At 33.3% G+C, this 27,944-nt stretch overlaps 2 protein-coding genes and 1 long non-coding RNA gene across 3 annotated transcripts in view; 2 read left to right on the forward strand and 1 right to left on the reverse strand.

Moving 5' to 3' along the window:
* The first annotated feature begins 4,744 nt into the window (after positions 1 to 4,744).
* Positions 4,745 to 7,056, forward strand: LOC123707161 (endocuticle structural protein SgAbd-6-like). The gene is made up of 3 exons (XM_045656992.1): positions 4,745 to 4,840; positions 5,196 to 5,338; positions 6,801 to 7,056. The coding sequence occupies exons 1-3, from the start codon at positions 4,832 to 4,834 to the stop codon at positions 7,021 to 7,023; spliced, it is 375 nt and encodes a 124-aa protein (XP_045512948.1). The 5' UTR covers positions 4,745 to 4,831; the 3' UTR covers positions 7,024 to 7,056.
* A 1,096-nt stretch (positions 7,057 to 8,152) lies between these two features.
* On the forward strand, positions 8,153 to 9,940 carry LOC123707283. The gene is made up of 3 exons (XR_006753469.1): positions 8,153 to 8,289; positions 9,058 to 9,185; positions 9,566 to 9,940. It is a non-coding gene; the product is annotated as an uncharacterized LOC123707283 (long non-coding RNA).
* A 6,622-nt stretch (positions 9,941 to 16,562) lies between these two features.
* LOC123707295 overlaps positions 16,563 to 27,944 on the reverse strand; it is a 37,601-nt gene continuing 26,219 nt past the window's right edge. Inside the window, exons 3-5 of the mRNA XM_045657212.1 lie at positions 19,322 to 19,487; positions 18,469 to 18,587; positions 16,563 to 17,862 (exon numbers count right to left, since the gene is read on the reverse strand). Of these exons, the coding sequence (XP_045513168.1) occupies positions 17,137 to 17,862; positions 18,469 to 18,587; positions 19,322 to 19,487 (1,011 nt within the window). The 3' untranslated portion in view covers positions 16,563 to 17,136. The remainder of the gene's footprint in view (positions 17,863 to 18,468; positions 18,588 to 19,321; positions 19,488 to 27,944) is intronic.

Consider the following 27,944-nt stretch of genomic DNA (forward strand, 5'->3'; position numbering starts at 1 on the left):
CAGTATAGTAAATCAGTCTAAAACTAAAATTATAGAAAACCCTGTGAAAGAATCTGACTCAAGCGTAGCTGACACAAGACCCATCATAAAGTTGAATATTCCTGCACCCCCTTCAATTGACGGTACTATAACATTACCTTCAGGTTATTCGACATTGTCAGCTCTTCAAAACGAGGAAAGAATTCTTATGGAGAAAATAAAACATCTGAAATTACACATTCAAGATCAACCTGAAAAAATTCCTGACATTCAAGAAACTTTAACTGTACCATCTATCGACGTATCAGCTATCCATAACATAGCACAAAGGGGCAAAGTGGAGGAGAAACCAAAAGAAAAGCCAAAAGTAGTTGAAAATAAAATTAACTTGGGATATTATCCTGAAACCGAAAGCGTTAACAAAGAATCAGAAGAAACAATAACACTCGGAAAGGAAAAAAAACCTTTCGTAAAGTTGAATATCCCCGCACCGCCGTCTCTTGATAATACTTTTACATTATCTTCTGGGTACTCATCATTGTCGGGTGTCCAAAATGATGAAGGTTTACTTCCACAAAAGGTAAAACTCGTTAGAGTAAACGAGCACAAAGCACCCGTACAAGTTGACAAATTAAATTACCAAAGCCATCCTGAGATATATACATTGGTTAAAAGTAATATAAATCCCGTTAATGCTGATAATGTCAATATTGAAGCTAGTGTACAGGATGTCAAACCTGTCATAAGCATAGATGTTACTTCCTCGCCATCTGTGGATTCATCGGTGGTTCACGATACGATTCAACGGGTTGATGAAACAGTCTTAGGAGAGGAACCCTCTGAAGTAAACAATGAAGATATCATAAATACGAAAGATAATAAACCTGTGGTGAAATTAAATATTCCACCTCCACCGTCTATTGACAATAGTATCACGTTACCTTCAGGATATTCATCAATAGAAGCTCTCCAAAATGAAGAAAGAAATATCCTACGTAGAATAAAAAATATTAGAGTTATCCAACAAAAGCAACCTGGTCAAGTAATTGAGTCGTCAAACTTCGGATATCATCCTGAACATTGTAAGGTTGAAGTTGGGAAGAAAACTCCTGATGTCGACATGGAAGACGTTAAACCTGTCGTGACGGTAGACATTTCAGCACCTCCGGCAATTGGCTCATCAACTCTTTATGATAAAAACCAAGTTGTGGAAAAAAATAATGGGAAAACACAGGAACAGCCTATTTACGTTTTACATCATAATAATGAAGAGAACTATTCCAAAACTAATAGGGAAGAAGTTGACACTGACGAGCCAGTACCCAACCAGGAACCTATAAAGCCTGTGATCCCGTTACATATTCCGCCTCCACCATCTATCGATGACGCCATCGTGTTACCTTCAGGATATCCATCATTACCAGCAATCCGGAACGAAGAGATTATTTTGCTGCAAAAAATGAACGGAAATATTCAGCATGTGCAGAAGCAACCAGTAAAAATTGTGAAAGACTCAGATAATTATCCTGCGCAAGTCAACAGAGTGGAAGTTGTTGAAAACCAACCTGAGAACGTTGTAGAAACGAGTCAAACACTTAAGTACAATGTTCGTGTACCACCTTCACTCGGTCGTTCGATCGTTCTACCATCAGGTTATTTAACACAATCGAATATTAAAGATTTGGAAAAATGGATTATACAGAAAATTAAAGAACAAAGACAACAAACAGTTAAGGTTTCAGGACAGAAGGTTGTAGTACCTGTCAGAAACGTCGTTGAGTTTAAACCTGCTGTCAAAACAAATATCCCTCTTCCGCCATCAATTGAGCGTGTTTCGCTGTCGTCAGAATACCCAGAGTATACCAAACAGCACAAGGTGAAAGTTGTCAGGAAGCTGCCCTCCATTCACATTCAAGGACCAGTAATAAGATGGAACACCCCAGCTCCACCGACTGTAACTAAAAGGGTAGTAAATGTTTCATCTGGATATCCATCATTGTCAGTTCGTAGTAATGAAAATAAATAATAAATATATATAATTTGAACTTGTGTTTTTTAAATTAATTAAGGAGCTATTTAGGTAGGTATTATAAGGTAGGATTACCTAGATAGGTATCGTATTTTCATGTTGTTCACATAATATACATACTATCTAAGATAACCAAGTTTTATTTTTTCAAGAACGTAAACAGAATTCCTTCTATTATAAAATTGTTTATTATTAATAACTATAATAATCTTCTTGCAATATAAGACCAAAATTTCGCTGCCTGAAACAGAGCCCGGTGTAAAAATGTTCATATTGTCCTTGACCATTGTCATTACGATAAAATAGCTACTGGTATTTTCATTCGCAATATCACGATTGTACCGAGCTGTTAAGCAATATATATATATATTGATAGCATATAAGAAAACTTTAAGACACGTGAACCTACATTTCCTAAATTAATTACAAATTATAGAGGGAGGAACTTTATGGTTAGCGCAGCGAACAGATTTAATGAGTTAACTAGTGACATTGATATGTTCGCCACGAGCCGTAACAGCAAGGAGAGCTTTGACACATACTTTCGATAATGATGAATGATCCATTGTCAACTAAATTAATTTTCTTTTTCTTTTTTCTTCTACAACCAAAATAATTGCCATGTTTTCCTGCTTAAAGATTTTTAATTGGTGCTGTAAATCTTTTTCACAGTTTAATCAAGACCCTGTCTCTCGTTGACACAAGAACTCTTTTAAACAAACTTCCACATTAAAATTAAATATTAGTGCATGTTAACTTAAATTAATGATTAATATTCTTTATTTAAGATTTTTTTTAATAACAAAATTGTATCAAACACAAACATTACGACGTTTTTCTAAAAAAGGCCGGCAACGCACTCGAACCGCCACTGTAGGTATCAAGGGCAACGTGACTAAATACCAGTTGGGCCTTCGGACTTAAAGATGCAACATAACACTGTGTTCCATATAAAGTCGGTCGTTTTGAAGTAACACTTTAATTGGCTATTTAATTTAAATTCGAAAGCCAGTCCAATATTTAGTCAAGATTTATGGGACCTTGAACATGAACATAGGTTAAATTTTGACCTTGATCTATGGCCTACGCAGACACAGCTATACTTGAACTCCCCCGCGACTTGGTGTTTGTGGACATGTATATTCCTCTCCTTAAGGCCCTATCCCAGCACGAATTTCTGTGTCAGTGTCTCGGGGTGGACTGCGGTACGGAAAGGAGAGCTGGAGCGCTGAGGCGCGCCGGCCCGTAATAACAATTGGTTATGTAAAACATTAAATTAATATAATTTTATATATTTTTTTCTAAAATGCATACATGCAAAAAACATCGTGTAAATTTCAAGATCATGTTCTAAATTCATTTTCGTCATAAAATGAATTGAAAGTGTCAAAAATTGGCTATGTTTGGATTTTTTTTCTATCTAGCGAAGTTATTTAAATCGTGCATCGATCATTCAAAATGGATAGAGAAACTACTCAACTCCACCATATATTTTTCCATTTGCTTCATTTGAAACGATGACAAAAAATGTGCTTTTTTGTAGTTTGACGATTGTATAGGCCCTTAAATGGGAAATCCCAAAAATCAAAAATAAATTCAATCCCCAAGACTGAACTTTACGAGGTATAAATTACGATAAGCATAAGGCAATAAGCAGTTTGTTTCTATTAATTATATAAATACTTAAAAACAGGGGATTGGTTTGATTTAGCTTATGAATTATTTTAGCATTCCGTCAGACAAGACACTATGAAAATGTCAGAGTTAATTTAATTAATAAGCATAAAATAAGAGTAAATTTATATCAAATTATATGTAAGGTAGAAAAGATATTATTAATTTAATATAAAGGTCAGCCAACACATTTGCAGCTTAACATATTTAAACAGATTTTGCACTTTAATTAAAAGGTTGAGACAGCTCAATTATTTAGCCTTTCCCCGACCCGACACGAACAGAATCAAACTGTGTAAAAACAAATGATATTGTTTTTATCTTTAATTAGTGGAGAAACAAAATGGAAATATTTAGCCTTTCCCCGACCCGACACGAACAGAATCAAACTGTGTAAAAACAAATGATATTCTTTTTATCTTTAATTAGTGGAGAAACAAAATGTAAATGTTTGGTTCTTTATCATGAGGTTAACGCATGATATCCGTCTTTTCAAAATCAAAATTAATTACATTCATATTTGAATGCATACAGGATAAGTACAGCTATAGTCACTCCACGCTGGCAGGATTGTATCACATCAAGACTTTGTCCTGTTTTCCTTTCGTTCATGTGAAGTAGTAGGACAGTCGCTAATCGTCTTTTATTAACGCGCTAAGATATCATGGAAGGCCTATTGATTTTGATGTCAAATGTATTTATTATTGATTCTGGTTTAAGAAATAATCTACGCTGGAGTGTTTTATTTTAAAGTTTGCCATTTCTGTTACCTTGGTTAAGGCTTTTACTTAGAAATATATCGATACTATGTTAACGATGTATTACTTACTGTAATGTATAGTCGAAATATAATAATAAGATAAAAAAGATGATAGCAATTTTAATTTAATTTTAAAATGTCTCCGTAAATTGGATGAATGCCTTTTTTTAAAGAAACACAATTCATATGTAAAAATATATACAGTTGACTAATGTTAAGCACTATGACATCGTAGAAGCTGACCTTGACCAGTTAGCAATGTGTTATCTATAAAAAAACATAAGGTGACGGGATTTGGACGTTATAAATATCAAGTTTTGATACAAAAGGCGGTGAATCAATAAAGTAGTTTTATATTCTTTGAAAGCATCAACGCGTGATCACCGAAGATGAGACAAGTTCGTAAATATTTTAAAATTATTTTTAAATAAGTTTTGTGATGACGAAGTTCATTAATTTATAATAATATTTGTTCGGATTTCGTTCAAAAGCTGTAACATTCACCTGGATATCGTGTTGTAATTAATTTTAGTTTAAAAAGAACTCGGGACTCATAAATGATTCTATTGTAACATTAAATTTTTGAAGTTAGTGTTATTAATATAAATATGTTTTATTAAAAAATAAATTTAAAGGTAAACTTTTTTGTTATCGTGTTACGTGTCACATTAGTTCTACTTACAGAAATAATATTATTTTTTAAGTAGAATTATGTTAGATATTTCCATAGATTTACACTACATTTTATTACAGATCATTGTTCTGGCCGTCGTCATCGTTGCAGTAGCAGGAGCAGCCGTCCCATCAGTGGAAACCAGACGGGACAACTATCCTGCCCAAGCGCAGATTTTACGCTATGATGTAGATAACATTGGACTCGGAGACTACAAATATGCGTGAGTTATTAACAAATTTTAATGGTTATTTGGTATAAAATTACGTTCACAAGATCCAATTGAGGTTTCCTTTGAAAGAACTCTTATATACTTTATATTCTACGTTACCTTTCTCGTTTTTTTAAAAAATACGTACCTGAAATTAAATTTTTGTAACCACTACTCTTATTGGGATAGTTTTTATAAATTTGGAATGTGATATTGTTAGTAAATGTTTTAATCACCAAAGAGATCGATCACGAATATTGATTGTAAATGTCTGTCAAATACAAATCACCGCGAAGAAAAAAAGTTTATGAAAAACTAAACTCGCGAAATATTCTCTTGTATTTAAAAAACGTAATTTCCTAGTTATTATTCTAAAATTTCTGATTCTAAATATATAAAAAATAATGAAACTATTTCTAGTTCTAAGCTTATTATTTTCGTGAGATACTCTTAATTCCTTACTCTATAAGGATAAAAAGTAGAGACCCACCTCAACAGGGATACTCAAATGGATTAGACTGAATCTTGTTTTGGATCCCTCACTTCATCCTGCATTCAAAACACACTCTCGCATTTATTTGACAATATGCCAGTTGCATACTTGAAGTTATGATAGTACATTTCTCAATTATCTATTATTTGTGTTTTTACATGTTACGTTGCGTTCATTATCACTGATGTTGCCTAGAAGGGCAATAAGGCAATCCTTATAATAAACATCCTGTTCTCTATATCTATGCAAATAAATATAAAAGTTATGTATAAGAAATGTCTTTATATAAAAATGATGTCATTTACGACGTTTTTATTGTAGAATCTTTAATTTGAAATTGTGTGTCTTAAATAATATTATAATGTCATAGTCAAACGTTTTCTTTATATCCTTGAATAGGAACTTGATTAAAACAAGATAAGTTCTAAACTTGAAAATTATTTCCATATTCGACGGTTTTAATGAGAGAAAAATATTATATTTTTTACGTTTACGTATTGAATTACATAGAGCAGTGTTGGCCTAGTGGCTTCAGTGTACGACTCTCATCCCTAAAGTCGTAGGTTGTATGCCCGGCTGTGTACCAATAGATTTTATTTCTATCTACTGAGGATGAAATCGTGAGGAAACCAACTTGCCTTAGACCCAAAAGCCGCCGGCTTGTGACAGACATAGGAGGCTGATCACCTACTTGTCTATTAGAAGCGATAATTTTTACGAAACAGGTACAGACATCTAAGGCCCAAACTTTTTATTTATTTATTTACAGCCCATGCATTACCAAATTCTAAACTAAAAGTAATATAAACCTAAAATTCAATACAATTAAGTTATTTTACAAAATGGGCAGTAAACCTCCTGCTATCCTCTAATCTTTTCCAAGAATATTTTTTACCTTCACAAATAGGTCGCTCTCGACTTAAAAAGGTTGTAGAGCTAACGTTTCATTTAGCGCCACTAATTCATGTTTTTCTTTAACAGTTACGAACAAACAGACGGCACAAGACAGGAGCAACAAGGAACAATCACAAACGAAGGGCGCGAGGATGAGGCTATTGCGGTCAAAGGTTCTTTTTCGTGGGTGGCACCAAATGGCGTCAGGTACACTGTGACATACACCTCTGATGTCGAAGGTTACAAGCCAACGTTGGAGGAAGGTCCCGGTGGACTTCCAGACGTCGCTTTGATTTCAGCTCTCGGTTAATTATGCGTATTTAATAAATATTTGTTACTTTTATTATATAGTTTTTCTGTACACCTTCTGGCCAAAATATATCTAAAATCTTATCTGGCATATTTTATTAATCGTTTCTTGCAATCGGCAAAGTGCGTGTCTCTTAATACTGAGGTCAAGGATTTGAGCCCCTGGCGACTAGAATTTTGTATGGAAGCAATATCGAAGACACAAATATTCGGCGTGTGTCGAATATAGAAATCGAAGGCCAGCATCAACTGTAACACCATTCGATATTTGAAGTTCTGTTAGAAAACACGTCTGTTCAATTATTCTAGCTTTTTCGATGACTGACAAGAATTTAATAGATCCAGGTTCGTACCCTCAATTCTGAGATTTGAAAATTGCATATGACAAATGTTAACGCATAAACAGAATTTGTTTAATTCGTTAACGAAAGTTTTTTTTTAATCGAAGGACTTTAATTTCTATGGTTGTTAAGTGAAAGTTGTTGAGTTAAAAGTCTTATAACTACTTTCCGACTTCCGTACGATCAAAATAGTAGTGCATTATACCAGTCCATATTATCTTGCTGCATCTCGCCCTCCATCTCATAGATCGAGTAGCATCTTCTTTATAAGTAGCAAGTAGCATTGAAAGGAAAAAAATCCTTAGTTTTTTTTAACTTCAAAATTATAAGATGAAACTTAATGGATACACGTTTTTTGAAACAAACACTGACGACACCCCATCGTACACAACGCAAAGCTACATTAAAAACGTCTAAGAAAGACTTTGGCCAATGTTTTTCATCATTAACATTTCAAAAACAAAATTTTCAGTCTAGATTCTAAACCTACATTTACTAACAATCTTAAGCAACGTTTTCTAAAGATGTCTCATGCTTAAACCGACACTTTACTTCTTGTGCAACATTACTAAAATTATACTCCTATGTAGAATGTATTACTTTAAGTACCTATATATATATATATACCTAGTGATAAGTATATCTAATGAAAGAGCTTAGCTGCCTGAGATTAGACACAGGGAATCCCCTTTTTAATATGTAATCAAGTTTATCCTTTTTTTTTAATTAAACGTAAACAAACTAAAATATAAAGACACGACAAAACAATAAAAATTACTTAAAAATGCGGATGACCCTCAAAAGTTAACAACGTGATACAAAAACGGGGATTTGAAAATGTTAAACAACAAGTTCTGATACAAAAGGCTTAAAGTCTTTAGTTTTATTATAACGACACTAACTCACGATCGTCTAAGATGAGATTGGTGCGTATATATTTTTGTTATTATAATATTTTTGAGGTGCACAAACTGTGTGTGTTAGTGTTATATTTATTTAAAATACTTTGTGAAAACCTTAACGCCATACCAGCTAAACCTTCCTTTTACTTTACTTGCAGACTAAGTCTCACTCATGTAGGTTAAAATTGTATTGGAATTTGACATACAGTCTCGTTTCTGAATTTAAGAATCAGGCCGAGGTCTATCAGTCAGTGAAAAAAGGCTTGCTACAATACATACAGGGTTTATCTTATTTAATTGTGTCCAACCTCTGAATTATTTCCTTTTTCATTGGTTTATGGTAGTAGCGTCCAACTGATTTGTAAATGTTGAAATTTTGACATATGTATATTAGTTAAGATAGTGTGGGGTTTTAGGTTATATAAGTTATAGGACTTAGGTCAATGTATGAAATTTTATTTATAGATTTGGAAAATACAAATTAAAAGTACTCACGTCAGTCTCGCTTTAGCAGCTCGGAAACGAGGGCATGGTTTTTAATCGTCAACGTCATTTTACACTATGTAAATATATATACATATTTACCTTCTGAATACCACATTAACACCGTATTAATATCCGTCGTGTAAAAACTAAGGTTAAGGGTAATGGTTAACATCAATTAGTTTTCTGAAAAATCTTATAAACAGATATATTTTTTTTAATTTAATATATTGACTGTTTTATTGTAATTTAGTTCAACAAAACATTCTCAATGTTTTAATAAACATAACGGTCTGTGTTTTGTTATAGATTATTGTATCTGTACTTGTCGCTGCGGTATCAGGGGCAGCTATCACACCTGTTGAAGAGAGATTAGAAAACAATTCCACTTCAGGATTTTTGGATTCTGAAGTAGATATAGAATTTTGTAAAGACTTGTGAGTTGGCTATCATATTCGATCATTCTTTCGACATCTCTAACAATTACCGAAACAGAAAAATCTGAAGGAACATGAATCTCAAAGAACATGAATAACGAAAACAGAAAGATCTGAGGGACATGAAGCCCAAAGAATGTGATCTTACCATAAAATTATATCGTCACCACGTAGATGTGAATACCCATAGTTTACCCAAATAATGTTTTATTTTTTTAGTAAAAAGGTCCCGTCCAAAGCATGGATTTTATATAGATACGAATATAGCGATGGTCCAAATCAATCAGTTATTCAGTCCCGTGTCAGTAGTAACTTTAGATCTAAGCTCTAGCTTTTTCTCTTTAGTCGGGTAAATCAGTGACCCTTGATTTTTTTTATAGATACGACAAACAAAACAATAACAGAAATAAAGAGCAGACAGCAAACACAAATGAAGGAAACGAAGAACAGACTACTGCGGTAACAGAATCCGATTCGTGGGTGACGGGAACTGACGTAAACCTCACGACATTTGATATAAATGACGAGACCACAACGCAAGACATGACAGAACTGTTTGCTATAGAACGGGTAGGAGCTGGGATTCCCTTTGAAATTCTAAGCTCAGCTTTGGGCTAATATGACTAATAACAGACATATTTTACTTTTGTTCAACTTAGTAGTTGGTAGTGTATTCATAATTCAATAAATAGTTCATGTTGTACTTTTCAGATGTCAAAATTGTACTTTTTCAAGGAAGGTTAATAAAACATGAAATTTAATTGTTTTTTTATTTCAATTCAATTATCAGAATTATCCTATTAGTTCTATCAAATTCCAATAACTGTAAGATTCTTATCTATTTCAGTACAAAAAATACACAGTATTTCAACATCATTAACAACATCCTTTCGCGAACAATGACGTAATTCTTCATAGAAAAAAATTGTGTTTATATATACAATAAACAAATTCGTAAAATTGCCCATAGCTGTCACCATTATGAAGTACCTATTTGTAAAAAATATGCATCAAAGTAACTTGTTGTTGCAATTAAAATAAATCAGTCACGCATAATCTTTTGAGGTTTGGGCTTCAGATTCAATCATTCTGTACCTCATCATCATGTCAATCTAAAAGGCAAGCGGTTCATCAGCCTCCTGTGCCTGATACACGCCGTCGCCTCTTTAATAAATAAATAATTAATCATTTATTTGCAAGAAATTGGTACATTTAGATTGATCAATTATAAAATTTGAGTCTAAGACACGCCGGTTTCCTCACGATGTTTTTCTTTATCGTTCGAGGGGATGTTAAATGCGCATATATAAAGAAAAGTCCATCAAGCCGGGGATTGAACCTACGATCTCAGGGATGATACAGTCGCTAAAGCCACTAGGCCAACTCTTGCGTTGCAATTACCTATGCGCTGGAATTTGTACCGAAAGTGAAAATAAGCTTATTTTGTTTCGACGAATATAATTAAATTAAACAAATTTTATACCTGTTTATCTATAATGTAACTTTTCGTTACATTATAAACTTGGTACTTCTAATTAGTCGGACCTAATATAGATAATATCTATTTCTTTAAATTTTTCATTACTAATTAATGAATTGTAATATCAATTAACTAATAATAATTACGTTGAACTAAAGGATTAAGCTATTATAATTACTTAATTAGGTGCCTCTAATATATTTTTGATTATTATATCGTGGTGACTTTATATAAAGGTGTAATTTTGTGAGACTTTCATTTATAATTTCGTAGTATAAGCTTTACTATGGCTTAAAATAAAAAAAAAAACTTCTAGCGCTGTTTTATTACACCTATATAAAGGCAAACAAGGTAAAGTATATTTTTCATACTTAGAAAAAAAGAATATTAATTTTGATGATAATTTATATTTGATATACATAATTATATTTTTTTTTCAGATGTGTGTAATTGCAATATTGTGTTTCGCTGCGATAGCTACCGCACTACCTCTTGATAATACAGCTTTAAATAAAAATGTCCTGAGTACTGAAAAACTACCCATAGAATCAACAAATTTTCTTCCATCACATGACAATTTGAATCAAGGTAACGCAAGTAGTATTGAAAAGTCTGGTGAAACAGAAAATAACTCAAAAGACTATCATGAAGGGAGGGGAGACACACCTCTGCTTGAATTGGGTTCATATGAGGAGCAGAATAACAAAGAAAAAGAAATCACGTTAAATACCAACGGCGAACCTACTTTAGAAAATGAAAAAATCGAAAACAATATTACTAGTGAGTTTGCAGAACATAAGTCAGCGGATAAAGTTCCTGTCACAGAGACAAACACATTATTGGTAGAAAGTACTACTTTACCTGTCTCTACTGAAAAGAAAGAAGAAACAACATTAGTATCTACATCTAACTCTCTTCAGGAAATACAAGGATTGGAAAACCAAAAGACTATCTCTGCGCCTTCACATCTGTTTGATATTCAACGCAAACAGTTAAAAGAAAATATAACTTCACCAGCACCCAATCCTGGTCCACAAAATGAACAAGTGTCAGAACAAGAGATTACATCTTTACCTGTTCCTAAATCTGATAGTGAACAAAAAGAACAAGAATTTAAGAATGAAGCGAGGAAAGTAAGTGAATCAACGAATATGCCTTCATCAACTCCTGTGTCTGTAAGTCAACCAAAAGAACAATTTCAAAAAAAACAAGATATAACGTTGAAAAGTTTTCCAAAACCTCAGACTAAATTAAAGAAAGAGATCTCAGTAAGTGAACCGAAAACCACCTCAAATTTAGCCGGTACTGAAACAAAACAAAGTGGGCAATCATTGAAAAAACAAATACTGCCTTCTTCAAATTTACTTGCTTTTGGTAATTCAAAAAGACAAAAAGGTGAACCTAAAGTACATTCCCTATTACCTGTAATTAAAAGTCAACCAAAAGGACAAGTATTAAAAAAAAAAGACAAAACGTCTCCACTGTTATCAGCATTCAATATACATAAAGAACTTGTAATACCATCATCTGATTCTCGTGTTCTACAAAAAGAGCGAGAACCAAATGCAGAAAAGAGTAACCCTGCAGTTAAGCTAAAAGGACTCAAAATGAAACAAAAACCCCAAGCAGTAGCGCCTGTACACATACTTGAAAGTCAACAAAAACAAAAAGTACCAGAAAGGGAAGAGATAACTTCTTTCCCATCTGATATTGAGAAAGAAAACGAATTAGGAGAAGTATATAATTGTGATGAAGAAAGATTAAACCCTTGGTTGAACGTAGGCTTCCCTACTCTGCTTTATGGTAATGGAATTCAGGCGCCTATTCCGGTAGACCGTTCACCACTGCCAATTTTCTTACCATATCCAAATCCCTTCTTTTTTAAACGCCCGCTTATAAGATATTCTAATTTTGTGATTGTTTAATTTTGAATTATTTAAGGAGTGTATCAAGTATAAAATAAAATTATAAAAAAAAAGACCTTTTATAATTTTAACACCCATGTAACGAGACCGATTATAATTACGTATAGTAAACGTATATCGTATAATACTTTGTTTATATCAATGGATTGCAAACAGGTCTACGATTCGTCATAAAAATAAGCTATTATTGAAATTATTTTATATTAAGATTTTTCCTATAAAAGGTGAAAGATGTTGAAAAATATATATCAATCCAAATATTCTAGAGCAAGTGATGTTTTTTTCCAAACTTTAGTCATTGAATATTTGATAAGCTATGTTATCAAATTTGAAATTAATGGTTGTAGTAATTATAAGAGTATAAAATGCACTATAGGACAAAATCAATTGACTATTGATTTTAATTTATCAATAAAGGAATAGCGATTTTTAGGTAAGGCAATTCAAGTATTACTTAATTATTAAAAAAGTGTTAAGTTGTTGAATCATGTCGAATTTATTCTTTTATCAGTAACAGATTTGATAAACGTTATTTCCCATACAAAAACTAAAATCTTTAAACGCTCGCAAACACTAAGGTTTTACAAGCAATATGGGTGGGGATTAGCACTTAAGTCTATGTGACCCTTTTTGTAAACTATAACTATAACTATATAACTTTAACTTTTCAGCACCATTTTGAAGATACTAAATAATCTCGACTCTCTTTTTATGTTTTAGATGAAGTACGTCGTAATTTTTTGGTTAGTTGCTACCGTTGCAGCTATACCATCTACAGAGAAGGATGTCTTTTTACAACTAGGCGATGATAGAGATGGTGCCGATGTTGCAGCTGGCCCAGCTATAAATCCTACAACGATCGGATCCTTTAATCAGCAATCGAATATTCATAACCTTGAGAACCAAGAAAAGGATACAGAGAATCTTCACGAAAAAGGAAACGAAGAAGAAAGATTTGAAGAATTAGTTCAGCCAAATCTGCTAAATGGAGAAAATCTATATGATAATGCTATTGGAATAGAGCCTGAACCAATTGTTGCCATACCTGGCCCGGCATATGAAGATGCATATGTACCTGTGCCATTGAGACGGCCATCCATTTTCTCAGGATTATTTTCTTTTCTTCCTTCATGGATTACATCGTTTTCCTCTAAGTGGCCTTTCAAAAAACCGATTTTTCACCGAGCATCTATATTATATCCAGACTATTACTATCCCGAGGATGAGATTGAGCAAATAATTTATTAGCGTATCACTATTTTCAATGCTTCACCTCATAATTTAAAATCTGAGTAATTGTCTTTGATAATATCTTAGTAAAATAAATATGTCATTTTAATTTTAGGAGGTAATTATTTATTTGTAGAACATATATCCGAAATATGTGGTGGCCAATATATATAAATATTTTAAACATATAATATTTGTTTGGCTAGTGTTATAATTCTCTACAAACAACCTAATAAATCTGGTTTAAACTTGAGGTAAGTAAGTATAATTTAACTGCTTCAATGTTCTAGTAGATTAGCATGTTTGACTGTTGATAAAGAGTCAAATTCTTTTTTATGGAAGTCCTAAGTTGGCGGTATTAGCACGGATTATCTCATAGCTTTTAAATATAGTTGATATAAATCACATAACTTTGTATACAGCCTAATATAAAAGTTTTTGAATATAAATAAATAGAAAATGATATTTACTACAATTTATTGATTTATTAACTAACACTATTTCCCAAAACCGTCATACCAGGGAGAAAGTGTTGGGGGAGGTGGCGGAGGACGCTTATCCTTTCTTGTTGACTGATTCCCAGATGTAACGTTTTCGTTGTTTCCTAAAATAGTAGTAGTAGTTGATATTACGTCAACAGTAGCACCTGGCGTGCTCGTTAATGTTAATGGTTGTGTACTCGTTCTCATATGTCTTAGCTTGTTTCGATAACGCAAACGACGTGGACTGCTTGACGTACGATTAGGCAATCCTACATTTAAATTACTTATTATTGACTGATCACTCGTAGTAACACTTTTAGGACTATCATTATTTATAGTTATACTATTGCTGGCCTTTACATGATTTTCTTCTAAAATTTTTGGTACCGATGACACATTTTCTACGTATCTCATAATATTGGTAGGTATTTCAGAAACCACTGGTGATATTGGAACCTCTACCTGAGGATTTATTACTGTAGGAGTGATATTTCTGTTTCTGTTCCATTTTCTGAATTTTGTTTTTGCGCGATTTTGTTTAAATGGTGATGTTGTTGTAGTAGTACGATAAAGAACATTGGCAGAGCTTGGTACTGAGATTCCTTTTTGTGTTTCTTCAATTGGATTTGAAATCCTGTGAATTCCGTGACGACTTCTGAATTTTTGTTTCGTGTCTTGAAAAGAGGTAAAATGACTTCGGGGACTGCTGGTTTCAACGTTTGTGTTATAATGGTCTCCAAGTCGCTGAAATAATGTTGTTCTGGGTGTGGTAGTAAGATCTGTAATTGGAATGTGAGTATTAATTGTAGAAGCATCTACTATTTGTATAGCTACAGTTTCATTAATGTTCAAATCTTCGAATTTTCTTGGGTTTACGGTTAAAGTTTTATTCTTCTTTAATTTTCTTCTTCGAAGGCGCTTTCGTGGTGACTTTACGTTTTTATTCCCATCGGTGCTCATTTTGGACCTTTCGGATTGCTTTGATAAATTTGAGAGTAGATGACCTTTAATACCTCCAAGCCTAATTTCAGTATTAGGGTTTGAAGTTTCAGTAACGAAAGGCGATAAAATAATGTCATTTGGTTCAATACTTATATTTGATTCTTTTATTGGATTGACCGTAGATGGATCATACAGTAGAATTTTTTCTTCACCCTCTTTTAGAAACATCTCACTTTTTGGTGGTTCACTTGTTTCTGTAATTAGATCATCGATTATTGGTGATGGTAAAGGATCCGGAACTATGATTAATTCTTCAACAAGCAGTTTTGGAACGTCGTCAACTGTATCATTCAATTCCCATTTAAGGTTTCCATCAGATACCATAGTTACCATCATAGTAGGACCCTCTTCATCGGGTTCCTCGATATGTAGTAACTCTATGTTTTCAGCATTTTTTTCTAATTGCAACCAGGGATTATTATCAGTTTCTTCTTCATTTTCAGAATCTGGAGACATTTCGTTATTTTGAGTATTTGGTCTCACATCGGTACTTAAAAGTGATTCTTGAGGTGATACCATATCATTTAAAACAGTCATTGTAGCTTCCGTCACTTTTCCCGCAGCAATTTTCACATTATTTGTATCATTTGTCTCTTGCATTAAAGGTAGTATAATGGTTTCTTGCGTGACTTCAAATAGCTCAGGTAATTTGTCCAAAACGTAATTATCATGTTTATCCTGGGCCATATCGTTTTTTATAAGATACACCTGTGGTGTAGAATTAGTTTTAATCACTGATCCATTCATAACTTGATCGGATTCAGCTAACGGTATGTTAGCTACACTTTCCTTTCGTATGTGAAATATTTTCCTTCTTGCAATTGGCTTACGCACCCGAAAATAGTGTCGAACGTTTTCTTTTTCTGCTGGAACTTTAGGAACATGGTCAGTCTTCTGTTGCTTGTATCTAAAAAATATTTTTGAACTAGGATCTTGTGCAAAACCTGGTTGGTACATAGTGTTTGAATAATAACCAGGTTTTAAGGTTGGTGCCTCTCGACCATCAAAGCCATTTTCGTAATTCAAATTCGACTCTTCACCCGCGACAATTAAAACTATCCATGACAGGCCCAATATGAAGATCTTCATTTTCTTGTAAATACAGCCTACAAGAGTTAAAAAATAATATAATCAATATTGAAGGCTCCACTTACATTGCAAGCGATTTGTAATGTGAAAGACTTAAGGTAAATCAGGATCTTTTATTCAAAAGACATTGGTAATTAAATAATTTAATTACTCTACATAGTTAATTACTGAGTTTTGTGCAAATTAGTAGCTATTCCTGTTATTTACAATTTATTAATGTATAACTAATCAATACATGATTTCTTATGACAATGACTTATAAGCAATTAAGTTTAAATAATCACATTATAAATGGTATATTTACGTTAAAAGAAAATACTATGCAACAAATACTTAAAATAACCATTTCTGTGTTATTGGAACAAGTCGTCATTATTTTCGTATAACAATTATATTGATTTATATTATATTAACAATATACAATGACAAATTATTCTCAATAACTCTTAATAAGAAAATCAGTTAAGGTACAATTTTATCTTAACGATTTCTTTGGTTGACACATACCATTCAGCTTGCATCGTATTCAACATATTAATTTGTTAAGTTAAAATGCTTTATAAAGTAAACAATTTCTGCTCTTAATAAATACGTAATAGCTATTAATAAATTAAAATATTATCTTATGACTAACTTAGCTATATGTAGTGGCTAAGAATTCGTTCGAAGATCGTGTTTGTCTCTACCATTTTTATTAAATACTGATATGAGGTGGTAACTATTACCATGATCAAAATAAAATTTTAGTTAATTGGCCTAGGATCGTATGGTGTTGCATCATGGCCAACATATCTATTATTTTTACGAATTTGAAAACCTTGCCCCGGTGCGGTATTGTAATATATTACTCGACGAATACCAAATGGGTCCACATAACCAAAACTACCAGTTCTCTCATCTGAGTCACGTGTTTGCTCTTCGTGGTACTGTTTTGGTAGGTAATAGCGGAAACCATTCCGCCCAAAGGCTACACCGTCGTATCCCGGAAATTGGGGCGTGTAGCCATCACCAATTTCTTGACCCTGCCTTTGTCTTTGTCGCCCTGCGTCAGCGTGCCTATACGAATTTGGATTAAAGACGTCATAGCGTTTGTATGGAGTGCTGTCACTGGCGTAGTATCCGTCAATTGAGTTAGTGTTGGTGCCGTCATAATCATAAGGACTCTGGGATGAAGTCGCTTCTTCCGATGATATGGGGGGAACCGTTGGTCTGAAGTCATATGTTGATGAATCAATGGAGTTAGGTGATACTTCGACTCGAGGCGTTGAAGAAGGAATGTATGGTGATAGTGTAGAGGAAACCGTCACGTCTGGATATTCTGGGGTTTCTAAGGTCGTCGATGGGGACAGAGGAGATTTAGTGGTGGTACTAAATCTTGGTGTTCCCCGATTAGGGTGTGGTGCAGCCGGCGCCGGTGTAATGTTAAATCCAGAGTCAGTTGGCGCTGTTTTGGCTATTTTCAGTGACTCCTGAAAAATTATTTATAAAGTTGATTTTAATGTTTTTTTTTAGGTTGGCATCATAATTTTAACTGAATGATAAAGTCTCAGATGTTGATGTTTTATATAATAAAAATTGTTTATATATGGCGAGGCATCCAACAGGTGGTTTACACCATGACACCCAGGCCATTGTCTACAATTTCGAGGGTAGCAATAATTATTTCGGTCTGGGCCTCAGATTTATGTATCTGTTTCATTATCATTTGTTAATCTAATAGACAAGTAGGTGATCAGCCTTCTGTGCCTGACACACACCGTCGACTTTTTGGGTCTAAGGCAAGCCGGTTTCCTCACGATGTTTTCTTTCGCTGTTCGAGCGAATGTTAAATGTGCACATAGAAAGAAAGTCCATTGGTGCACAGCCGGGGTTCGAACCAACAATCTCAGGTATGAGAGTCGCACGCTGAAGCCACTAGGCCAACACTGCTAAATTATTATTAGGCGTAGAAATTTATTGCGGGGTTACAATTTTCAAACAAGATGCGTTTGCTATACTATTTAAATATAGAAACTCGTTGAATCTGGTGCGTGTGTAGTCGATATACAACAGCATTGGCAAAGCCATTTACTCACTCCTATAGAACGATCGCCCACATATACAGTCTTTGATTTGTATATTCTGTAACCTTGGTCGTCAGCTATGTAGTCTTGTAACCGAAGGTAGCCATCGGCGCCAACCCAGCCAGTTGTTCCTGAAATCACATTTATCAATTCATTGAACTAGTTGATAATAATTGCTCAAAAAAATGGCAGGCGCTACCACATCTATTTTAAATTTTAATTGTCCATATCTTATATATTTTCTGAATGTATATATTATACGACATACTGTATGTGACTGTAATCTGATTAGCAACGTAAAAGCGTGCTAATATTAAATGAAACATCTTCAATATTATATAGCAATTAAGCTTACACTGAAGGTGTCTATTTGAACTTGAAAGTGTCTTACTATTAGCACAGTTAACAATTACTCATAGGGTGAAGACAAGTACTGCTTCGCAACCGGCATATAACCCAAGATACACGTTCAATTTGGTTCAGTCTTTTTTGGTAAAAAAAAATATAAAACATATGAGGCAAGAATTGCGTGGAATGTAACGTATGTCTACAATTACTAGACGAATCTATAGTCTTGTGCAGTGTTTCCGAAAGTGGGGTCCTCGCCCCTCAGCAATTTGATTATTAAGAGGGGCCATTCGAAAATTTATTAAAATTATTTGGAATAGCAATTTAAGTTTTTCATTATGTTTTACTTAATACTTACCGTGTATTTTCTAACGTCCTTGTGATTTCTTCTTAAAAGCAGAATATAATAGGTATCATTTATTTTTTTAATTAACAGTTATGTATGTTGAATAGGGATATAAGAATTTCAGTAAGGCTAAAGTGGGACATGTTACAAAAAGGTTGGGAAATCACTTACCTACAACAGAGCCATCTTTTAACCTCCTCTCTTTCCTATATTGGCCATTGTGCGTCTGATACAGGAAATATCTCTCGTCATCTTCGTCTGTCTGTATATGGAACTGATCCGGATATTGTTGCGCGCTGTATCCGTCCAATGCAGCTAGTGCACTGTAAGCTAACATCTGAAATAATATTAGTTTAGAATTATTTAGACGTCTCTAAATAAAAAAACCTAGGTAAAACCTATTCCGAATGCTAGATACAAAAGTTTTCCTAATATTTACTTTCATTTAATAATATGAAACAACTGAACGTGTCTTATGCTGAAACGGAGAGTATTGTGCAACAGTAATTTTAATTATAAAATTGTAAGAGTTATGTAGAAATTATTATGTCAAGTTTAATGTCAAATGGAAGAGACTAGACTGCCCACGACACAGGGATTCCTAAAGTGAAGACTAGTGCACATCCTTATTTAACTAAACTAAACATGTCTTTCATTATTTCTATCACAATAAAATAAGATTGTTATATGAAAACCTTAAGAGATATTCCTGAGCGTATTACAACTAAACTGAAGCACTATCATGCATAGTTGAAATATAATTCTCAAACTGTCAACCACTGACATTATCGTATGGTTCGTGTACTCAGTTTCCGCACTTAGACGCTCATTAGGCCCATTGTTCGTATTACATTATCGTATTAACATATACCAATACTTCAGGTGACTATTGTAAAGTATGTGCTTTATACATACAAATTCAGTTAATAGAGTTGCGTAATTTAATGTAAATTAATTTATTTATACAGTAATCTTACAGCTACACAAATGCATATTATAAAAGAAATCACTTAAACAATTTTCAAAGCCAAAACAAAATACATTGTTAATATACGAAACAGAAAACATAAGTCAATTAAGTACAATGGATAAATAAACAACTGGAATTAAACATCAATTAGTCATATTTAGACGCATCTTAAAATTCTTAGCGTTAGCTCTAAGTTGGCACGATGCTGGTGTTTTGATAGAAAGTCAATCTTACGTCGATCTTAAAGCAAAAGGGAATACTAAGAAGCGCATAAAGACAAGCTTCATTGTAACTGAAATGGGTGGGTGTTCGATTGTGGTTCGATAAATCGACACCATGAAGGAACAAGTCAGAATTGTTTCGCCTTTCGACTTTATGTTGACACCCGCGCAACCCGCTATAAAACCAAAAAATTCGTTTAAACAAAATTATTTCCACAGGTATATAAGTAGAATAACATGAGCAGTTTTACAGTATATTGAACTTTTCTCTCGGAAAGGTTGTCGTTTACTCGATTTATAAATATTAATGTTCAAAACGTAAAATCTAATAAAATATATTTTTTTCAAAACCGTAACTAGTCTTTCTTCCGATCATGTTGTAAATTACATCTAGGAACTGTTCTTATATATGTAAAGATTATTAGATGGAATAGTTTTGATGTTAGTGATATGGATAATAATAATAATTAAGCCTCATTTATTCCTTAAAACATTTACAAAATTAAGACACACTTAAAAAAAATTTATATTCATATTTTTCTCCAACTCTGTCTTGAGCATTTTTCTCCCAATCTTCTCCACCATCTTCCTTAAGCTCGTCTGCCCTCTGTGCAAGAGGGTGACCTCTCTTTCTCTTTCCTTGTGACCCTTTGTTACTCTTTTTAAATATACCCGATGTTAGTAATAGAGAGATTATATTATGAAACAACATTACCATATTATACCATATATTTGTCATAGCGCTCCTATGAAATTAATATATTTTATAATAGTGAGGCTCTCTCGATACAATATATATGATTATTCGGCTCCGAAGGCAGTTTCAATGCCTTATTTAATTTGCAATGTTTCTAATTAATCACCGACGCAAGTGTGGGTTGCTGTAAGTAGGTATTTAAGCTAAATTGTGTCAAGGGACCAAACTGTAGTACGAATTGTAGGTTTAGGTATACTGCAGTATATATCTTAAGGTGTTCGTCATCAGGCTGATTCTCTTTACTAAACCGGACGTAGCATATCTTCGTAATGTCCGGACATCATTGTGTTTCTTCGGGTTTTGAATTAAGAATCTATGTTGCTAATTGATGTATTTTCATTGGAGATTCTATTGTATATATTAAACGTGACTACATATGATCGTTTTTTTTCTTTAAAGTACACAATTTCAACAGTATAAATTACAGTCTATATATTCAAAAACACAAGAATTAATAAAAATATTATATATATAATATATAACTATAAATGTTAGTTTTCACTAGTAATTTCCGATTAATAATTATTAACTACCTTCGATTAACAATGCGGATTAGGCGCTAGTTTGGCGTTTAACAAAGCTTCTTTTAAAATTGATCAGCCGTATTATCACGTTTATTATGTTGTATCATGTAAAAATAATATTAATACAACATACAAGCATTCTTAACTTTAAAGAAAACACTTTTTTACCGGATTAAAGCTATGTATTAGTATAAACTTATAATTATAAGTAAAAAATAAAAATTAAACAAGTGTTTTCTTTAAATGTGTAAAAGCTATGTTAACAAAAGACAATAATACTATTGTTGTAACTTAGTATTATGATGCCGAATGTGTTTAATATTAAATGCACAAAGTAAAATAGTCAAAGAAATAATTTGATAAGCTGCCGTGTGGTGCTTTCCTCGCTTTAATAAGTATCGCAATACAGCGAGCTGCAAGCGATACAGGTACACTTTCACAGGGACCAAATTTTTTAAATATGTTTTAATTTTCAATGTATTAAATATTAATTATTATTACTATGTAGTTCAAGGATATTGTAAATACTGTATATTTTGTTACTGAAGATGTACTAAATTAAGTAATAAACTTTTAAAATGATATAGCAACACCAATAAACGACCAAGACGTAATTGTTTTATTATGATGGGTCTAAACATCGCATATTTAAACTTACTTGTTAAAAATGGATTTTACGTGTTTTTGTCAATGTAAGCGTTTTTGTGGTAATATTCGTGATGTGCAGAATCCGTGAAATCGGGTAATCGTCGTTAAACAATGGATTTACTTAAAGCTGGAATGTAATTGAACAATAGTTAGTAAAAAGATGTTCAAGGCTGCATTAGCTAATTAATTTTGAAGACACGGAAACACAATTAAGTATTATAATTATGGACTCATTACAATATCAAAATCATTTGTGCCTTTTCCTCAAAGAATAACACCGAAACACTTCAATCAGAATCAAGGTTCCCATGAACATACGAGAAAACTAATTACATACAACTAAATTTTAATTAAAAATTAAAAATACTATTGACATGAGGTCAGGGTGTTTGTGATTTTAGTTTTTGCGTTATCGTAGATTCGCTCAATCTTGCTGTAATGCAAGCAAAACGGAATTTAAATATATTAGTTATATCAATATATTTAAAGGCGTTAAATTGATCTTAAACAGTCGTTTTAACAGAAGCCGCTATCGAATTAGCCATAAGTTATTTTTATTATTCTTTACATATATATATATATATTTATATTGTCATGAGAAAAACTCATTTTCAGACAGTGCTGAGTTGTCAAGGCCCTTCAGGCCAACAGCGATATTCCAATCAATATTTTTATTATTGATTCATATTACAAGAAAAAATTGTTTAGTTATTAGTAAAGTCAGTTTTTATACCTACATTATGGATTGATTTATTTACAGCCCATGCATGGCCAAATTCCAAACTAAAATAAAATACAATTAAGCTATTTACAAAATTGGCAGTAGTTTCTCTTGCTATCCTCTAATATTTTCCAAGTATATTTTTAAGTCACAGTATATTACGCCCATACGCTTCACAAATAGGTAGCTCTCCGGTGAAGAGTCGAGAAACTCATTAAGCAGCGAGAGTAACCGAGGAATGGGAGCTTGTTGACGCTGGACCGTGCGAGCCGAACGCACAGCAAAAAGGTTATGTTTCCGGCAGCGGTAATAATTGTCCGGAACGTACAGTCTCATGATCTCTCCCAGCAATGCGCTTTCCGTCTCGTATTTAATTACGCTTAAACCTTGTACCTTCTTTTATACAATTTCTACGGAACTTTTTCTGTAACCTTTCAATCATATCCGTACAATACCTTTCATACGGGGGATGTATCTAATACATAGTTGTAAACATTAATCATTCGAATAATCAAAAGAAACTTTTTCGTCGGCACTGAAGGCTGATACTCAATGTTTACCATTGAAAACGACAAAGAAATGTGTATGTTGTATTCCTTATTTCATTATTGAGAGTCAGTGTGTTAAGCGATGGATCAAGCGTTTATCTAACGTGTCGTGTTGTCTTTTGCATTTTAACGTGATTATTATTAGCTTCATATACGAGGAACTAGGATTGAAGGTAAAAGGAGAAACTGTATGAATAACAAAGAGAACTATAAGGACCTTGGTACGAGAACTGGAAACTGAATAAGAAAATTGATTTATCTATAAAACGGATGATGGACTTTGTCAATGTTCTATAGATCTATATAGTTATTCGGCGATTTCACGCACAAAAAAAACCAATGGCGTTACTAGGTCAGATTTCAGAGGGCGTTTCGTGATTATTTATTTTTGCCAGTTGATCACCCTAATGCGCTTGACACACGCCGGCGATATCTTGGGTCTAAAGCATGAATGCGCACATGTACCGATTCCCAGCCAGGAAACGAACTTACGACCTCACGGATGAAAGAAAACCACGAGGCCAAGCAACAAAACAACACGCAATTAGAATAGTAAGTAAATCGCGATTTACGGTTTATAATATAGTCAGGTTAAACACGAAAAAGCTCTTTTCATACAAAAACATTAAATAATATTGCATGTCGTCATTTTCAAATATGTTTCAACATCATTTCCTCCAAACAAATATTACTTTTGTAATAACCTCTCTAACTAAAAGTCTGTGGCAGTGTACGATACACCAGGGACCAACCAGGGTTACGCAGCAATACCTACCTCGCTGTATTGCCATACCTCTTGTTTTTTTAACTAAAAATTAGTAAACAGATATGTAAAATTAAATTTTAATGCTTATATTAAAACACTTTAAGTGTCAAAATGCCTAATTATAGACAATGCAAATTCGATCAGTTGAACGTAAGTGAAAAAGTCCTATAAAACATGATGTATCTGTAGGCGTTTGCTTCAGGGATTCACTTCAACCCAAAAAGGGAGCATGACAACATCATTGATGTCACTACAATGTTAAAGAAACCGATGGAATTCTAATTAACTTCCTAGAAGTTGTACTGAATACGAAAGATAAATAGTGATTCACGAGATGACGCCTGCTCTAATAACTAAAAAACATACATTAGACCGTGCAAATATTTTAATCAAGTACTTCAAATTTTTGATGATGACCTTCACTGCTCACGGAACTCGGATTTTTGAAGTTTTATTGTCTTGAATACTTTATTGATTAACATAATTAAAATATATAATTTGAAATTAATTGTATCTGCCGATCGCAGTTAACAAAATTGTTTCAAGAAATAATTACGTTTACAGCTTTATAATTGGTATTTAATATTCCATTGATTGGTTATTGGTGTATTGATTGGTTGCTTAAAAATGCGTGTAAACAAGTGACACTTATGAGCAGTGATAGTAGCGATGAGAACTGGAGAAACTGATCGTGGTTGGTAACACAGAAGGCAAAAGATCACGAGGCCGATCACCAACCAGATTGACCGATCAAGTGAAAGACTCATCGTCGTCAAAACTGTACTCTGTCATAAGAGAGACGCTGGACAGAGCCAGGTCGCAACAGATGCTTCCTTGCAACGACGCTCAAACTTTAGCTGCAGATTAAAGAGATAGTTAGGCACAGAACACCAACTTACCTGTACTAAATATCACTATATTGGCTGTTATTAAGATCAATTAGGTTATCAGGAAGTGATGTAAGGATTATAACAATTACGAAACATATATCCCATTAAGGTATGAGATAATTAATTTATGGGTACACATGCTTCAATTAAATGAATCATCGGTAATGTATGCGTCCATTTTGTTTACAGGTTCCATAATCAAGCTTACGTAATTTAGCCAATTAAAGTTAAGTTATGAATATTTCGAAGTGAAAACGTGAATTGCCCTATGATCTAAGTTGCTATGGCGATGGTTGTCTCGTCTTCGAAGCGTTGTCAAGTCGACGGCAATTTGGTAAAAATGATATGTCCGGAAGAAGAAAACCTCACTGATTTAAAGATGATTAAACTCATTGAAATTAACGGAAAAATTTAGACGCGTTTTTTATTAATATGTTTATTATTAAACGTTAACAGGTTTATTGCGCAACGGCCAAATTTATAATGTATGTCCATTGTTATTTCATACTCAGTTCTCCATATTAGGTGAGGTTTTAAGGTGTACCTTACAGATAACTGGAAACACATACTGAATCACAAACACGATGGTTGCGGATAGCCATAAATGGTTATGAATTAGGTTCAGTCAATCTGTCTTTGTATGCGTCAAGCGGCTTGGTCATGGGAGGCTAATCAAGATTAAAGTGAATACAAATATAGTCTTCCGCGCGGCGGCTTCCACTTTTTTTAATTCTATGAATTCGTATTCATGTTCGTAGTAATTGTAACAAGTGTTTAAGGTTGCAGTTTCATTGGACCGTGTCCATGTGGGCGACGCCTACGCACTGTGTGGGCTTAGGGAGCGCAAATCCGCATTGCACACTATAACCTTGAATTATTCTGTTTATCTATGGTTTCTTATAAAACTTTTCATACCAAATCCAGCGTTGCCTTACCTTAGAGTATATATATCGTGTTTGCAGGCTTAAGCAAAAACAAAACACGATCGAAGCTAAAAGAAAACACGATTTCTCGTTCAATGCTTAGCAATTAGTGCGTTCTACACAAATTGCATAGAATATTTGTGCTAGCATATAGTAACTGATATTATTAGACTTGACGGAACTCTTGTAAAGTTTATAGGCCTAAGAAAATATCTAAACCAATACTATTTCGATATTTATTTTGTAAATTTTTGTGAAAAACTGCCAAGTACATCAGTACATCTTGAACCAACTCAGCATACGGAGTCGCCCATGCGGCCTATTTCGGCCAATGCGTGGAGGCGATTAGAACTTGGAGAAACTAGTTGGAAGGCAAAAGATCACGTGGCTGGATCGACCGATCAAGTGAAAGACTCAACGTCTTCAAAACTGTACACAGTAAAAATAAAGGGGCTGGACAGAAACCGAAAAAGATAACCGCTCTTAAGAGAGAGAATTACGTGTAATAATTTCAAAATGTGTTATTTGATTGACAAGGCCCAAATGTGGAAAATATGAAGAAATAAAACGAGTTCTATAATCGATGTTTACCGAAACAAACTAGCTCTCATACAGAAATTTGAAAATACTACTTGAATTATTATCATTGAGCATGAGCATTTGAACTGTTTAAGCCTATTTTACAAGTACACAATTTAAATACATGAACGATTATATAATTTCGTCTAAATCTTTATTTTGAAACATTTATGAAACAGATACAGAAATGGAATGCCCACACCTAAAAAGGGTTGTATCGCCACTGGTTTTAATAGTTTATGTAATACATCTAATGAAGCAACTTACATACGGAATGTAATCCCCGATTACTAAGTGATTTAAAAGTGACCAAACACTTTTTTGAGTATCTATTTCTATCTGATTTATTCAGATTCTGATACATTCCACGAATTAAGAAAAACTCTTAATTCGTCGTTGAGCATGTCTGGAATACGATTAAGATAGTTCTCAAATTCAGAATAAAGAAGATCCCTGTTATCCTCCTAATTATTTATTTTAGTCGCCTAATCTGGAGTTTAAAATCAAAGAAGGTTTACTAGAAATTCCAGTAAACGTACCTTAAATACCTGCTACGTTCCAGTTTCAATAGTGAATGTTTCCATATAAGGAAATCTATTCAACTGTTCTTAAGAAATATCTAACGACATTTCCCTACGTACTATTCTATTCAAAGCGGACAGTGGTATTCCACATTCACAAGCTAAATCTAACTGTAAATGACCGTAGTGTACAAAATCTATGGTATTTTCCTCAATGATATAATTGTATACAATTATTTCTACAATATAGCGTTCAAGCATAACACATATTGATGTTGCGGTTTGTCTTAGATTGGACTGTACTGATTACAACGTTATATATTCTATGACTTTAAGCTATAGGTATACCTAACAAATCCACGTTTCTTTAATGTCTCAGCTATCTTACTTAACTTTACTTTGGTTATCCAAACTTATTTTGTGGACTCGATGTTGTCGTCGGTAACAGCCTTTTTGAGCGTCCACTGTGTGCATCGTTGTCCGTGCTCATTTCGCCTCGTTTAAACTTAGTAAACCACTTCTAAACGGTTGATTTTTCTGATGCAGAGTCCGAATCATGTTTATCAAGCCAAGCCTTAGGTTGAGTTGTATTTTTTTCGCCAAAAGATATGCTTTATTAACACAGGAAATTCTTAGGTTTTTTTTAATAAATTTTATAAACAAACAAAAGTTCCTTCATTCAAAATACCATATCTCACAAACTAATAATACGATACTTGTCAAACT

This window comes from Pieris brassicae, chromosome 3 (genome assembly GCF_905147105.1).
Source record: "Pieris brassicae chromosome 3, ilPieBrab1.1, whole genome shotgun sequence".
Taxonomy (NCBI): Eukaryota; Metazoa; Arthropoda; class Insecta; order Lepidoptera; family Pieridae; genus Pieris; species Pieris brassicae.

Bases quoted from the DNA above. Each gene is read 5' to 3' on its own strand.
- LOC123707161 (XM_045656992.1), top strand. The intron at 5,339-6,800 runs GTGAGTTATTAA...TTTCTTTAACAG, and splicing joins CTCGGAGACTACAAATATGC to TTACGAACAAACAGACGGCA.